The sequence below is a fragment of the Nilaparvata lugens genome, chromosome 14 (genome assembly GCF_014356525.2).
Source record: "Nilaparvata lugens isolate BPH chromosome 14, ASM1435652v1, whole genome shotgun sequence".
Taxonomy (NCBI): Eukaryota; Metazoa; Arthropoda; class Insecta; order Hemiptera; family Delphacidae; genus Nilaparvata; species Nilaparvata lugens.
The window spans coordinates 14,209,817-14,223,299 of record NC_052517.1 but is presented as its reverse complement, the minus strand read 5'-3'; the positions used below and the strand labels follow the sequence as shown (position 1 = coordinate 14,223,299).

General features: G+C 32.0%; 1 protein-coding gene across 2 annotated transcripts in view; it reads left to right on the top strand.

The window, feature by feature from the left end:
- Positions 1 to 13,483, top strand: part of LOC111062199 (facilitated trehalose transporter Tret1) — an 88,798-nt gene that overhangs the window by 28,988 nt on the left and 46,327 nt on the right. Inside the window, exons 1-2 of one of the 2 annotated variants that reach the window (XM_039440810.1) lie at positions 5,484 to 5,654; positions 9,815 to 10,022. Coding sequence is in view for 1 of the 2 variants with exons in the window: in XM_039440809.1 (XP_039296743.1) it covers positions 9,815 to 10,022 (208 nt within the window). In the remaining variant the exon portion in view is untranslated. Of the gene's footprint in view, positions 1 to 5,483; positions 5,655 to 9,814; positions 10,023 to 13,483 lie in introns of those variants that run through there. The other variant, XM_039440809.1, reaches the window with a different exon arrangement.

Genomic DNA, 13,483 nt, shown 5'->3' with positions numbered 1-13,483 from the left:
CGTTTAGCCAGACGTTTAGTCTGGACCCTCGACTGGATCGTCCTACAAATGAAAAATGCAGGCAAGCGAAGCGAGCCTGCTGATCTCATTCTTGCACGATCCGGTCGGGGGTCCAGGGGGCGGAGCCCCCTTGCTAGACGGATATGGCGAGCGAAGCGAGCCTGACGGCTAGTGCTTCATATAAACAAGGATATTCGTGGAGGAAAATTGTTTTGTTATTCTTTGAAAAAGTTGTAAAAAACGCACAAAAGATGATGGAAAAGCATCTTTAGAATGTTGAAAAGACTGTAAAAAGTTGAACGATATCAGATATGGTGAAGCAGGTTGAATAAAAATAATTATACTGGTTATTACACAACAGGCCTACGTGTCAAGTACCAATATTGTTCCAATCGATTTTATTTTCCAAGATAATAATAAATTATTGAGAAACTGCCAGGAAAAATGTTGCAGAATATTTCCAATCCGGAAACATGTTTCATTTTCCACACTACTTCTTCTCCTTCTCCTCACTTCTTCTTCTTCTTCTTCTTCTTCTTCTTCTTTTTCGTTTTTTTCTTCTTCTCGTTCTCCTCCTTCTCCTTAACTTTCTTCTTCTTCAACATCTCTTCTTCTTCATCACATAATTTGTTTTGCGATCAAGTAATGTAAATTAAATTCTCACTTCATTCATACGGGTTTGTCAACCGTACATTATGTAATTTCTATTCGATGTAACAGTTATTAATTACATTGATTTCCTTGTAAATAATGAAGAATGAATTTAATATGATGATAACGTACAGCACTCAGTTCAAAAACCTTTGTCTAATAGGGAAACTTTTTCGGAATTTTGTTTCATATCATAATTCGAATTTTTATAATAAATTATTATGATTGGTAATTGACGTAAATAGCAGAATACACACACCTCTTTTTCAAACTTGATTTCTTATTTTCTTCCTGCTCCTCCTCTTCCTCCTTCTTTTCCTCCTCCTCATCCTCCTTCTTCTCACTATTCTTCTTCTTCTTCTTCTTATAGTAATTATTATTAACGAAAATCCTAAATAAATGTTGTAAATCACCCCGAAGACTTCTGCTACTGCAGACATTGACAACAGGGTTAACAGCTAGATGGAAATTCGATGAGAACTACTATCCAAAAATTAGTGGCCAGCCCGGGAATCGAACCCGGTATTGATTTGCATTTGAATAAATGCATTCTCTATTTAATTCCATCTGTCTTCTTATAGTCTTCTCCCCCTCCTCATCCTCCTCCTCCTTTCTTATCCACTTCCTGCTCCCCCTTCTCTACTTGGTTCTGTTTTTACCTCCTTTTCTACTTCATTCTCTTCCTCCTTCTTCAATTCTTGCCTTCCTTTTCACCTTTCTCTGCAATGAAACTATATAATTTTTATTATAATTAAATCTATAAATTCAATCTAAAATATAATAATGGAAAGAATCGGCTTATAGACGTGGGGATGGGAAATTCACGAATGACGCATCATCACGTCTCAACTACTCAACTCATTAACTTGAAATTTTTCATAATGGATTCTTAATTCACCGAGGATGGTTGTAGGCCTATAGTGAGGGTCCACATTATAATGGCAGTGTACGATTGACAATACTGTTGCTGTCCTTTTCTATCATACAACAAAACAGATAGCACTATCTCTCTCTCTCGCATTTGCCAGAATATTTTATATTTACTTTTGACAGTGACTGTACAAAACTGAACAAACAATATTCTCAGCCGCCATTTTTTTTCTTCATTCTATCAAAATACTTGAGTAAGCTTACACATGTCGTATAATTGATTTAAAATGTATTTTTGAAACAATGAAATAATTTTTAAACATTACCTTATGAGAAACGCAAATTAAAATACCTGGAATGACATTTTTAAAGTTGATAACTAACCATCCTAGACTTCATCCATGCTTAAGTTAGCCTACCCGTATAGGTTAGACCTACTCGTACCGGTATAAATAATATTGAAAAGTTATTTCAGAATTAATCCATTGAAATTATTCATTTTCAAATAGGACTTCTATTATTTTTAAAAGAAAATGGAATAGAATACCTACCAAATAGCTCAATTTCTGTTGTTTTGAAATTCAGATTGTTGTATCACAGCTTTTTAAATTAGCCGCCATTTCAGGTTTGTATAAAAATAAAAATCTGATCTCAGTCATGAAAGCAAATTTTTGAATCAAATTATGAAAAAAAAATATTTTCTTGATCAATTTGACATTGAATTGATTATTTTATTGAGGGAATGATAATTATTATTAGATTAAATTTAATGGTATGAATTGAGTAACAGCTGTGTACAGTCAGTGGCAAAATGGAGAGACTTGGCAACGTTTTTCTCCTATCTTTCTTCACTGCCATTATAACGTGGACCTCACTATACCTATTTTGATTCTCCAAGGTTCCAGTACGTCAAGTTTCTAGTTTGTCAAGTTTTCAATTGGACCCTTGAAGAGCACGGGTTACCTGCTAGTCTATATTGATAAAGGAAAGAATCGGTTTATACACGTAGGGGACAGGAAATTCACGAATCAATCACTCAACTGATTAACTTGAAATTTCGCTTACTCAATTTACCAAGGATGGTTGTAGGCTTATTCTGAAATCTACAAGATTTTAGCACGTCAAGTTTTCAGTTTGTCAATGTTTCAATTGGACCCTTGCCGAGCACGGCTTGAACAGAATTACAAATTAGTCTGTGAGAGAAGTTGTGTGTATTTTTGGGTTCAAAATTTTATAAAATAGCTTGATTAATTCAATATGAAGTGATAATTAAGTGTATCTATTTAAATAATAGTTTGGTGTTTTAATTTATCTAAATTCAAAATGTTCAGCTTATATATATTTTTGGACGATAATTGAACTTGAACGTTTTACAGTAGAAACATAACCTATTTTTTGGACATTTTTTTAATTTATCAAAATTAAAATTAATTTATCAAGCCTGTTTTTTCTTCCCAATCATATTTATATGATTTGTGATTGTATCCACGAATAAATAAATAAATAAACATTATTCAGGTAACACTATGAGAGGCAGACTCGCAATAACAGGGGGACAGAGATAATTTTGAAGGAGGAAAAAGAAGTAGAAGAAGAATAAAAAGATGGAGAAGAGGAAAAGAAAGTAGGTTGAGAAATAGGATGAAAGAAAAAAGAAAATGTAATGAACATAGAATTTTGAATAGGAGGAGAAGGTGGATGTGGTGGTGGAGGAGGAGGTGGTGGAGGAAGTGGGGTAGAAGGAGGAGAAGAAAAATAGGATGGAGCAGGGGAAGAGAAGGAGGAGGAAAAGAAGGAGAAGAAAAAGGAGATAAATAATGTGAAAATTGGGCTAGAAGAAGAAGGGGAAGAAAAAGAAGAGAAACAAGATAAATAATGTCTAAATAGAAGGAGAAGAAGAAGGAGGTGATGGGGAAGAGGAAGGAGGAGGAGGAGGAGGAGAAGAATAAGATGAAGATTAGAGAGAAAAAGGAGGGAAGAGAAGAAAAATAATGAGAAGAAACGAAAAGAGGAGGAGAAGAAGAGAGAGGAAGAAGGAGTGAGTGGAAGAAGAACAAAGAAGAAGAGAGAAGGAGAAGAAAAAAAAAGAAGTAGAATGAGAAGAAGAAGAAGAAGAAGAAGAAGAAGGAGGAGGAGAAGGAGAAGAAAAAAGAAGTAGAATGAGAGAAGATAGAAGAAGAAGAGAGGAAGAATAATGAGGAGGAGGAGAATAAGAATAAGAAGAAGATAAAAGAGAATAAGGAGGGAAGAGAAGAAAAATAACGAAGAAACGAGAAGATTGATTGAGTACTTATTTATGTAGATTACAATTATACTGGCTTATACACTTATATACAATAGCTTACAATACAGCAACATTATAGATGAATTTACATAATATAGACTAAGATAATAATTTTTCATACATGACATCAGAACCTATTCAATTTTTTAAATATTATTTTGTGAATTGGAAATCTGGTCGCGGATTAATTATTAAATATAATGGATAAAGCGAGAAGATCTCCAATGTACAAAGATGAAACGTGTGTTTTATCACGTTTCGTGAAGGCAGGTCTTGAGAATTCAATTATAGGCTGTCGCAGTCCGGGCAGTTTAAACCTACATAATTGTATTTTTCAGGATTTGAATCTTGTAGGGAAAGCTGGTGTTTTGGATTCGTCAACTGAAGAGTTTTTCATTTATATTTTTTTTTATTTAAATTCGGGAGTGTTTTAACTGGACCTTGAAGAACCCTAAAGGATTTGTTAAGGTATAGTAAGATCCATAATTCTAAATGGTAATTTTAGTTTTTTTATGTTATTATTATCATAAACTGAACGACCACAGATCAGCAAAGGCGAGTAGCCCCTGAAATATTCATCTGGTTATTATTATTTCGTAATTTCTAATTATAATTATTATAATTTTGTGTGATAATAATTTATTGATTTGTTTAAAATATCAAAAACCTGTACGATCTTTTCTTGTTGTTCATTTTCCACCCTTACATATTTGGTAATGTAAAATTGTGATTACAAATTATTGAACTGTATATGATATGAAAAAGCAATTTGTGAATAATAACTATAGATAATTTATATTGTTATGCATGTACATAAATTGGCGGAGCTTTGGACATATCAATGTCATTCTCCGAAAGAATATTAGGAGAAGGAGGTGAAGAAGAATAAGATGAAGATTAAAGAGAAAAAGGAGGGGAGAGAGGAAAAATAATAAGAAGAAACGAAAAGAGGTGGAGAAGAAGAGAGAGGAAGAAGGAGGAAGAAGGAGTGAGTGGAAGAAGAACAAAGAAGAAGAAGAAGAAGGAAGAGAAGAAGAAGAAGAAAGAAGAAAGTAGAAGAAAAATAAGATGAACAACAAGAAAAACAAAAAGAAAAAGGAAAATAAGAAAGATTATGTGAAAATAGAAGAAGAAGAAGAAGAGAAGAAGAAGAGAAGAAGAAGAAGAAGAAGAAGAAGAAGAAGAAGAGAAGAAGAAGAAGAAGAAGAAGACGAGCAAAGAAGGAGGAGAGGAAGAAAACCAAAATGAAGAAAATGAAGAAAAGTCATGTTTATTCACGTAATACAGTCACGGACGTTTTTCTTATCAGCTGGTCTGTGTACTGTGGGAGGTAGGGTAGCAATAGGCAGCACTTGGCTGTCACTTAAATTAAAAACATTTCCTCAAACCAATCACAACTGTTTTGCTAGTCATTCGGTCATGTCCCACTTGTTCTAACCCAACTTCTAACTGTTAGACCAGACCTGTTACATGCATTATTAGATCCAACGCAAATCGGTTTATTTAGTGTTAGAGTGTGTTTAGAATAGTAGACACCGTACCGAGAAAATTTTAAAAGTGTTGAAATTTTTAGGGTCGAGAATTTTTTATAAAACCAGACCTGTTACATGCATTATTAGATCGAACGAAAATCGGTTTATTTAGTGTTAGAGTGTGTTTAGAATAGTAGACACCGTACCGAGAAAATTTAAAGAAGTGCTGGAATTTTTAGGGTCGAGAATTTTTTGTAAAAAGTGCTGAACATTTTTAGGTTTTGACATTTTTTGTTACAGTGTTTCTATTATTTTTGTTTAGCTGCTTTTTTGGTATCTTCTCTTCATCTAGCTTCTCCTGTTTCTTATTAGATTTGGTTAGTGTTATTTTTATACTGTACCGAAATTACTGTACTATTATACTGTATATACTGTATAAAATTAGTGTTAAAAGTTTAAGGGTTTGAAAAATTTTGTTATAGTAGCTATATTATTTTCGTTCTATAGTGAGGTCCACATTATAATGGCAGTTTTTGATTGGCTTTTTGTATTGCTATCCTTGATTATCATTCAACAAAGTGGATAATGCTATCTCTTTCTCGCTTTGCTCTGTTGCCAGATCATCTCTCAACAATGTAGAATTAATAGAATCAATAACAATGTAGGAAAATAATTATTTCAAAATATTTCATCTTAACATGAAAATTCATTATGAAATTATTGAAAAATATAATTCCCTGCTTAATAAGATATAATTGATAATTTTAGATGAGAATGAACAATTAATATTACATTAATAAACCTGTATCAGCTACCGCCAAGAAGGCATTTGACCTGTTACATGCATTATTAGATCGAACGCAAATCGGTTTTATTTAGTGTTAGAGTGTGTTTAGAATAGTAGACAACGTACCGTGAAACTTTAAAAAAGTGCTGAAATTTTTAGGATTCGAAAACTTTTTGTAGAAAAGTGCTGAACATTTTCAGGTTTTGACATTTTTTGTTACAGTGTTTCTATTATTTTTGTTTAGCTGCTTTTTTGGTATCTTCTCTTCTTTTTTTCCTTAGTAGATTTGGTTAATGTTATTTTTATACCGTACTGATAAAATTAGTGTTAATTTAGGTCGAAAACTTTTTGTAGGAAAGTGCTGAACATTTTTTGTTTCAGTGCTTCTATTATTTTTGTTTAGCTGCATTTTTGGTATCTCATCTTCTTCTTTTCCTTAGTAGATTTGGTTAGTGTTATTTTTATACCGTACTGATAAAATTAGTGTTAAAAGTTTGAGGGGTCAAAATTTTATTATTCTGAGGTTCCATTATTTTTTGTTCTAGCAGTTTTTTAGTGTATTTTTCATCAATTATCTGGTTACTGTTATTTTTATGCCGTACTGTTAAAATTAGTATTAAAAGTTGTGGGAAAAATTTTAGGGTTTGTAAGTTTTTTGTTGTTGTGGTTCTACCAATTTTATTCTAGCTGTTTTTGGTATCTTCTCTTCTTGTAGCTTTTCCTTTTTCTAAGCAGATTTGGTTAGTGATATTTGTATACTGTACCGATAAAATTAGTGTTAAAAGTTTGAGGGGTCAAAATTTTGTTGTTCTGAGGTTCCATTATTTTTTGTTCTAGCAGTTTTTTAGTGTATTTTTCATCAATATATCTGGTTACTGTTATTTTCATGCCGTACTGATAAAATTAGTTTTGAATGTTTTAGGGAACATTTTTAGGGTTTGAAAATTGTTTGTTATAGTGGTTCTAATATTCTCGTTCTATAGTGAGGTCCACGTTTTAATGGCAGTGGATAAAGATAAGAGAACAACGTTGCCGATCCTCTGTCTTGTCTATGCCTTCTTTAGACGGTAGCTGATACAGGTTTATTGATGTAATATTAACTGTTCATTCTCGTTTAAATAATCAATTATATTTCATTAAGCAAGAAATTATATTTTCATGATGAATTTTAATGATTAGGATGAAATATTTTGATAATTTATTATATTTCTACATTGTTGAAAGAGCAAAGCGAGAAAGAGATAGCGCTATCCGCTTTGTTGAATGATAGACAAGGCTAGCAATACCATTGCTAATCAAACACTGCCTTTATAACGTTGACCTCACTCAAGCTGTTTTTTGTTTGTTTTTTTATATTTTTTCTTCTTCCTTTAGCTTCTTCTTTTCCTCGGTAGATTTGGATGGTGTTATTTTTATACCGTACTGATAAAATTAGTGTTGAAAGCTCCAGGGTTTCAGGGAATATTTTTAGGGTTTAAAAATTTTCCGTCACAGTGGTTTTATTGCTTTTATTCTAGGGTACACAAAATTTTGTGTTTCTGTGGTTCTATTTTTTGCTCTAGTGGTTTTCTAGTATATTTTCCATCAGTAGATTTGATCAGTGTTATTTTTAAAACGTACTGTTGAAAGTTATAACTGTTAAAGTTATTTTAATTATTACTAAATGAAAATCCCAATTCTGTAAATCACCCCGAAGACTTCTGCTACTGCAAATATTGACAACAGGGTAGACAACTAGATGCAAATTCGATGAGTGCTACTATACAAAAATTATTTTTCAGCCCGGGAATTTTATTACTTATTTAATTTTTTCGATTATTTTCCCTGGCTGACGAATAATTTTTGTATATAGTGATATCCACGTTATAATGACAGTGGATTGAGATGGAATAACAGTTTTGCCTATTATCTGCCTTAATTAATTATATTTCTACTATCTTATTATATTTATATTTTTTTAAATTATATTTCAAAAAAATATTCAGCTGGAAAAGGATAGTACTACCTGCTTTGTCAAACGATAGACAAGGATAGCAACATTGAAGTTTATCAAATACTGTCATTATAACGTGAACCCAACTATAGTAGCACTCATCAAATTTCCATTAAGCTTATCTCTTTTCTTTATAGGGCTACTTTTATAGAAATAGAAAGAAAAATAAAAATCTTAGTACCCTTTTTGAAATATTTTATCACAACATGTTTCGGACATGTTGATCACTGTGATCAAGTGATCACTTGAAAATGGCATCAATGTGCGAAACATGTTGTGATAAAATATTTCAAAAAGGGTACTAAGATTTTTATTTTTCTTTCTATTTCTATAAAAGTAGCCCTATAAAGAAAAGAGATAAGCTTAATGGAAATTTGATGAGTGCTACTATAGTTGGGTCCACGTTATAATGACAGTATTTGATAAACTTCAATGTTGCTATCCTTGTCTATCGTTCGACAAAGCAGGTAGTACTATCCTTTTCCAGCTAAATCTATTTTTGAAATATAACTTAAAAAAATATAAATATAATAAGATAGTAGAAATATAATTAATTAAGGCAGATAATAGGCAAAACTGTTATTCCATCTCTATCCACTGCCATTACAACGTGGACCTCACTATATACAAAAACTATTCGTCAGCCCGGGAAAATAATCGAAAAAATTAAATAAATAATCAAATTCTTGGGCTGACAAATAATTTTTGTATAGTAGTACTCATCGAATTTCCATCTAGCTGTTTACCCTGTTGTCAATATTTGCAGTTGCAGGAGTCTTCGGGGTGATTTACAGCATTATCAAATTGGGATTTCGTTTAATAATTATAATTCATTAATTAGCATTTGAATCAAATGCAACTTCCAATTTATTTACATCTGTAAAGCTATTTTTATTATGTGTAATTAGTGTTTAGAGTTTTTAGGGTATACAAATTTGTGTTTCCACGTTTCTCTAGTATTTTTTCTAGCAGTTTTTTAGTATATTTTTCTCAGTACATTTGGTTGGTGATACTTTCATCAATATTTTACTTGTGTGTTAAATACTACCAAAAACGTTTTTTAGTAGATTTTTCTCATAAGATTTGAATATCGGGGCACCGAGCTTCGCTCGTCATTTTATTTATTGATAAACAAAACACAATTATTTAAATGATCGTGTTTATATTTTACAGCTGGCTATACGTCAGCTTATGAATTTCGGGGATGCGATATTTTGATATTCAACAGAATCACTCGCTCACTTTTTACTATCCACAGACGACGAAAGTCTCACCTGTTCTTCAAATGATGAATTATCCTTTTAATGTCGTTCAGCGAGTTTTCCCAAGAATGAGAACTGGTGCAATCCAATATTCATACCATAAAGATACTATGTTCCAAGTTTCGTGAAAATCGTTAGAGCCGTTTTCGAGATCTGTTGGACATAAATAACCAGATTATATAACCAGATATAAAAATAGCCAGATTTATAAATATATAAAGATATATATAAAGATATAACTGATTATTTTAAACGAGAATAAACAATTAATATTACATCAATAAACCTGTATCAGCTACCGTCCATAGAAAAGTCATTGACAGATCAGAGGATCAGCAACGTTGTTCTGCTATCTTTCTTCACTGCCATTATAACGTGGACCTCACCATAAAGAACCGATAGAAAGGAAACATTCTTCCGTTTTTTTGATATAGTATTCCTACAAAAATATTGACAAAATTGTAATTTTTATCGTTTTTTTTTTTCTTTTCCCAGGATAGAGCAGTCTCAGCCATTCGTAAGCCAAGAGGAGATACGAGAAGAAGAAGAGGGTGACGAAGGAGAGGAGAATTCGATAGAAAGGAAAATCGATCTATCAGCTGTGGCGATCACATCTGTGAAGGAGAGGAGAAAACCTCCGTTGAAGGAGGAGGAGGCAAAATGCGCGATAAAGAAGGCAGAGAGAAAAGGACTGATAGCTCAGGTAAGTTTTGAAAAAAATTTTTTATTCTCCTTGCCCTATTACCTAGCGTCAGGTACACTAGCGTCAGGCGATCAATTTTCATAACAAGGAAAGTTGTGTGAGTGTGCCACACCAGATATTTTTGGCTTTTTGAGGCTGTGCAAAGGCTACAATAGCTACTTATGTAGAGCGTAGTGCGCGGCTTTATCGCTCGCGCAAAACAGTTATCACGCGACGCAAGCAGAGCGTGATAATTTTGCAAGAGCGATAAAGAAGCATTACGCGCGAATTACATACAATTTTTTTCTACAACTGCGCAAACCTGTTAAATCACTTATATCTGGCGGAGTTTATAATAATTCGTCTACACTGATATCCATCATGGCTGTAGAATTGGTACAATTACCGACTTTTTAGGTTAAGATCTGACCGAGAGTGGTTTATCTTTCGCGAGCTGCTTATCATCAGCTGATTAGCGAGCGTAAAGAAACTCTTCTGCGCATGCGCATTCCCGATCGTTACTTTTTTAGATATGTGCGCTTAAAGTTTAAATTTCTGGGACAGAACATATCTAATTCGGTGAGAGATAAATCTATGATATTCAGAGAATAAATTCTTCATGGTATTTTTGATTGAGTAAAACAAAAAAAAATTTGAAAAAATCTATTTTTGAGTAAGTTATTCAATTTATCAAAAATAAAAGTTATTTTCAGTCATTTTTAGTTAATTGAATAACTTTCTCAAAAATTTATATTTTAGGAAACTTTTGTTTCACTCAATCAAAAAATACCATGAAGAATTTATGCTCTGAATCTCCTGGATTTATCTCTTACCGAATATGAAATGTTCTGTCCCAAAAACTTAAACTTTGAGCACCCATATCTCAAAAAAGAGGCCTACTAATCAGAAAAAAATGTTTTTCTGAGAAAACTCTTTTATTTTGATAGCTTCATGATATTCAAATCGAAAAACCTTCAAAAGTATCACCAGTAGAAAGTTTGTTTATTTTCAGCCTTTGCACACCCTTAAATAGAGATTGTCTTGTCAAGAAACTCTTAGAAATTTTATTTTTTACATATGGTGATTATTTACTTTACAAAGTGAAATTTACGTTACAAAGTTATACTTACAAGACATGACATTCACTGCATCAAGATCTCAGATAATCAAGAATCAGCCCGGGTAGGTTATATAGTGAGGTCCACGTTATAATGGCAGTGTTTGATTATCCTTGTCTATCATTTAACAAAGCGGATAGCGCTATCTCTTTCTCGCTTTGCTCTGTTGCCAGATCGTCTTTTGACAATGTAGAGTTGATAATTATTATCAATTAACAAAAGATTTGATTTTAATTATGGAAATTCATTATGAAAAATGTAAATTATTGCTTAATAGAATATAATATAGTGAAGTCCACATTATAATGGCAATGCACAATTGACAATACTGTTGCTGTCTTTTTCTCTCATACAACAAAACAGATAGCACTATCTCTGTCTCGCTTTGCAATGTTGTCTATTTGCCAGAATATTTTATATTTACTTTTGACAGTGACTGTACAAAACTGAACAAACCATATTCTCAGCCGCCATTTTTTTCATAATGCTATCAAAATACTTGAGTACAAAATTCGTATAATTGATTTAAAATGTATTTTTGAACCAATGAAATGATTTTTTCGCCACACTTGGATGTAATGAGCTGGTTTACGTGCGTCATATGGAGGCCGAAAGTGATTGTTTTCCGACCAGGCCGGTAAAACTTTACGGCCCTAGGGCTGTAAAATGACCTTGAATAACAGCTGATCGTGTCCGATCTCACAAAAATCATAGAGAGATAATCTCATAACGACTGTAATAATCTCTATAATTATGTATCGTGAATCGCGGTATTATGTCTATAATATATTTTATAAATTACTGTTTCATAATTTAATATTTATTATTGTGTTTTTGATATCAAACAATAGAATACGATGATATATCTCCATAGCCTCAACAATATAATGTTGGCTACATTGTCCATTGTCAGAAAGGTACGTATCGCAAGTATTTAAAAGTGAAGAATCGAATTTGAAATCAAAGTACAATAATTGTATCAATATTTAAAAGTGAGGTAGAGTAATAATTGTTTCTTTTTTATTATCGAATTCCACTTCTTAATGCAATACAATCAACAATAATAATAAGCAAATACAGCACAGATCTGAAGTTTAAGGTAAGCCTACTGGTGAAACTCAGCCTTGACTGAAAAATTCCTAGTAATTTTTCCGTAATTCATTATTAAAACTTTTAGATAATTTTTCTTCAATATTGAACCATATAGAGAAAACATTAGGCCCACTCAAGATTGAATCTTTGAATGTTTTCTCTATGATTTTAATATTATAAGTCATGAGCCAAAGTCTGTTGTACGGTAGCCTACGCTTTTTAGGATTGAAGTAAACTTTTTTAGAAGTCTAGTATTACAGTATTACGTGTGTGCTAAGGGTTATCAGTCAGGCCCTAACGTTCAACAGTATCAAATGGCCGAGAGCGTAAAGGCGTAATACATCAGAACTGAAAACCCAGTGAATAACAAACATGATCTAGGTTTGAATCTCGGCTATGACATTTTTTTTGTCGATGAATTTCGACTTTTATTAGCTATTTTTTATATTAGTTACCGTAATTTAAATTTCAATCAATTTTTTAGATATATTTTGAGACAAAACTGTGAAATATGCAATTATATTAACTTTTTCATCACATTATTTCAAAATAATTCACCGGGCGCAAAGCGCGAGCTATAAAAATTCAAACAATTATTTGAAATATTAATAGTATAAAAATATGGTCACTATTGTAAATTATTAATTAGTAATATTGAAATTAATTGACAGTAAAAGTTGTCATAACCAAGATTCAAACTATCAAAATAGGCTGTTTGAATTTTATTTATTTTATCATTCAATTTTTCAATTTCTTATATATTGGGAAGTTTTTTTTGGTGTGGCGAAAAATAGCGTTCGCAACTCGGGCAAAAATGTTTTTCCGGCTCTTGAACGCTTCAAGTTCTCGACTTCGTCTCGAACTTGAAAACCGCAATCTCGAGCCGGAAAACGTACATTTTCGACCCTAGGTGCGAAATATACTATTAAACATTACCTTATGAGAAACACAAATTAAAATACCTGAAATGAAATTTTAAAAGTTGATAACTAATTATCCTAGACTTCATCCATGCTTAAGTTAGCCTACCCGTATAGGTAAGACCTACTCATACCGGTATAAATAATATTGAAAAGTTATTTCAGAATTAATCCATTGAAATTACTTATTTTTAAATAGGATTTCTATTTTTCTATCATTTTTAAAAGAAATTGGAATAGAATACCTACCAAATAACTCAATTTCTGTTGTTTTGGAATTCAGATTGGTGTATCACAGCTTTTTAAATTAGCCGCCATTTCAGGTTTATATAAAAATAAAAATCTGATCTCA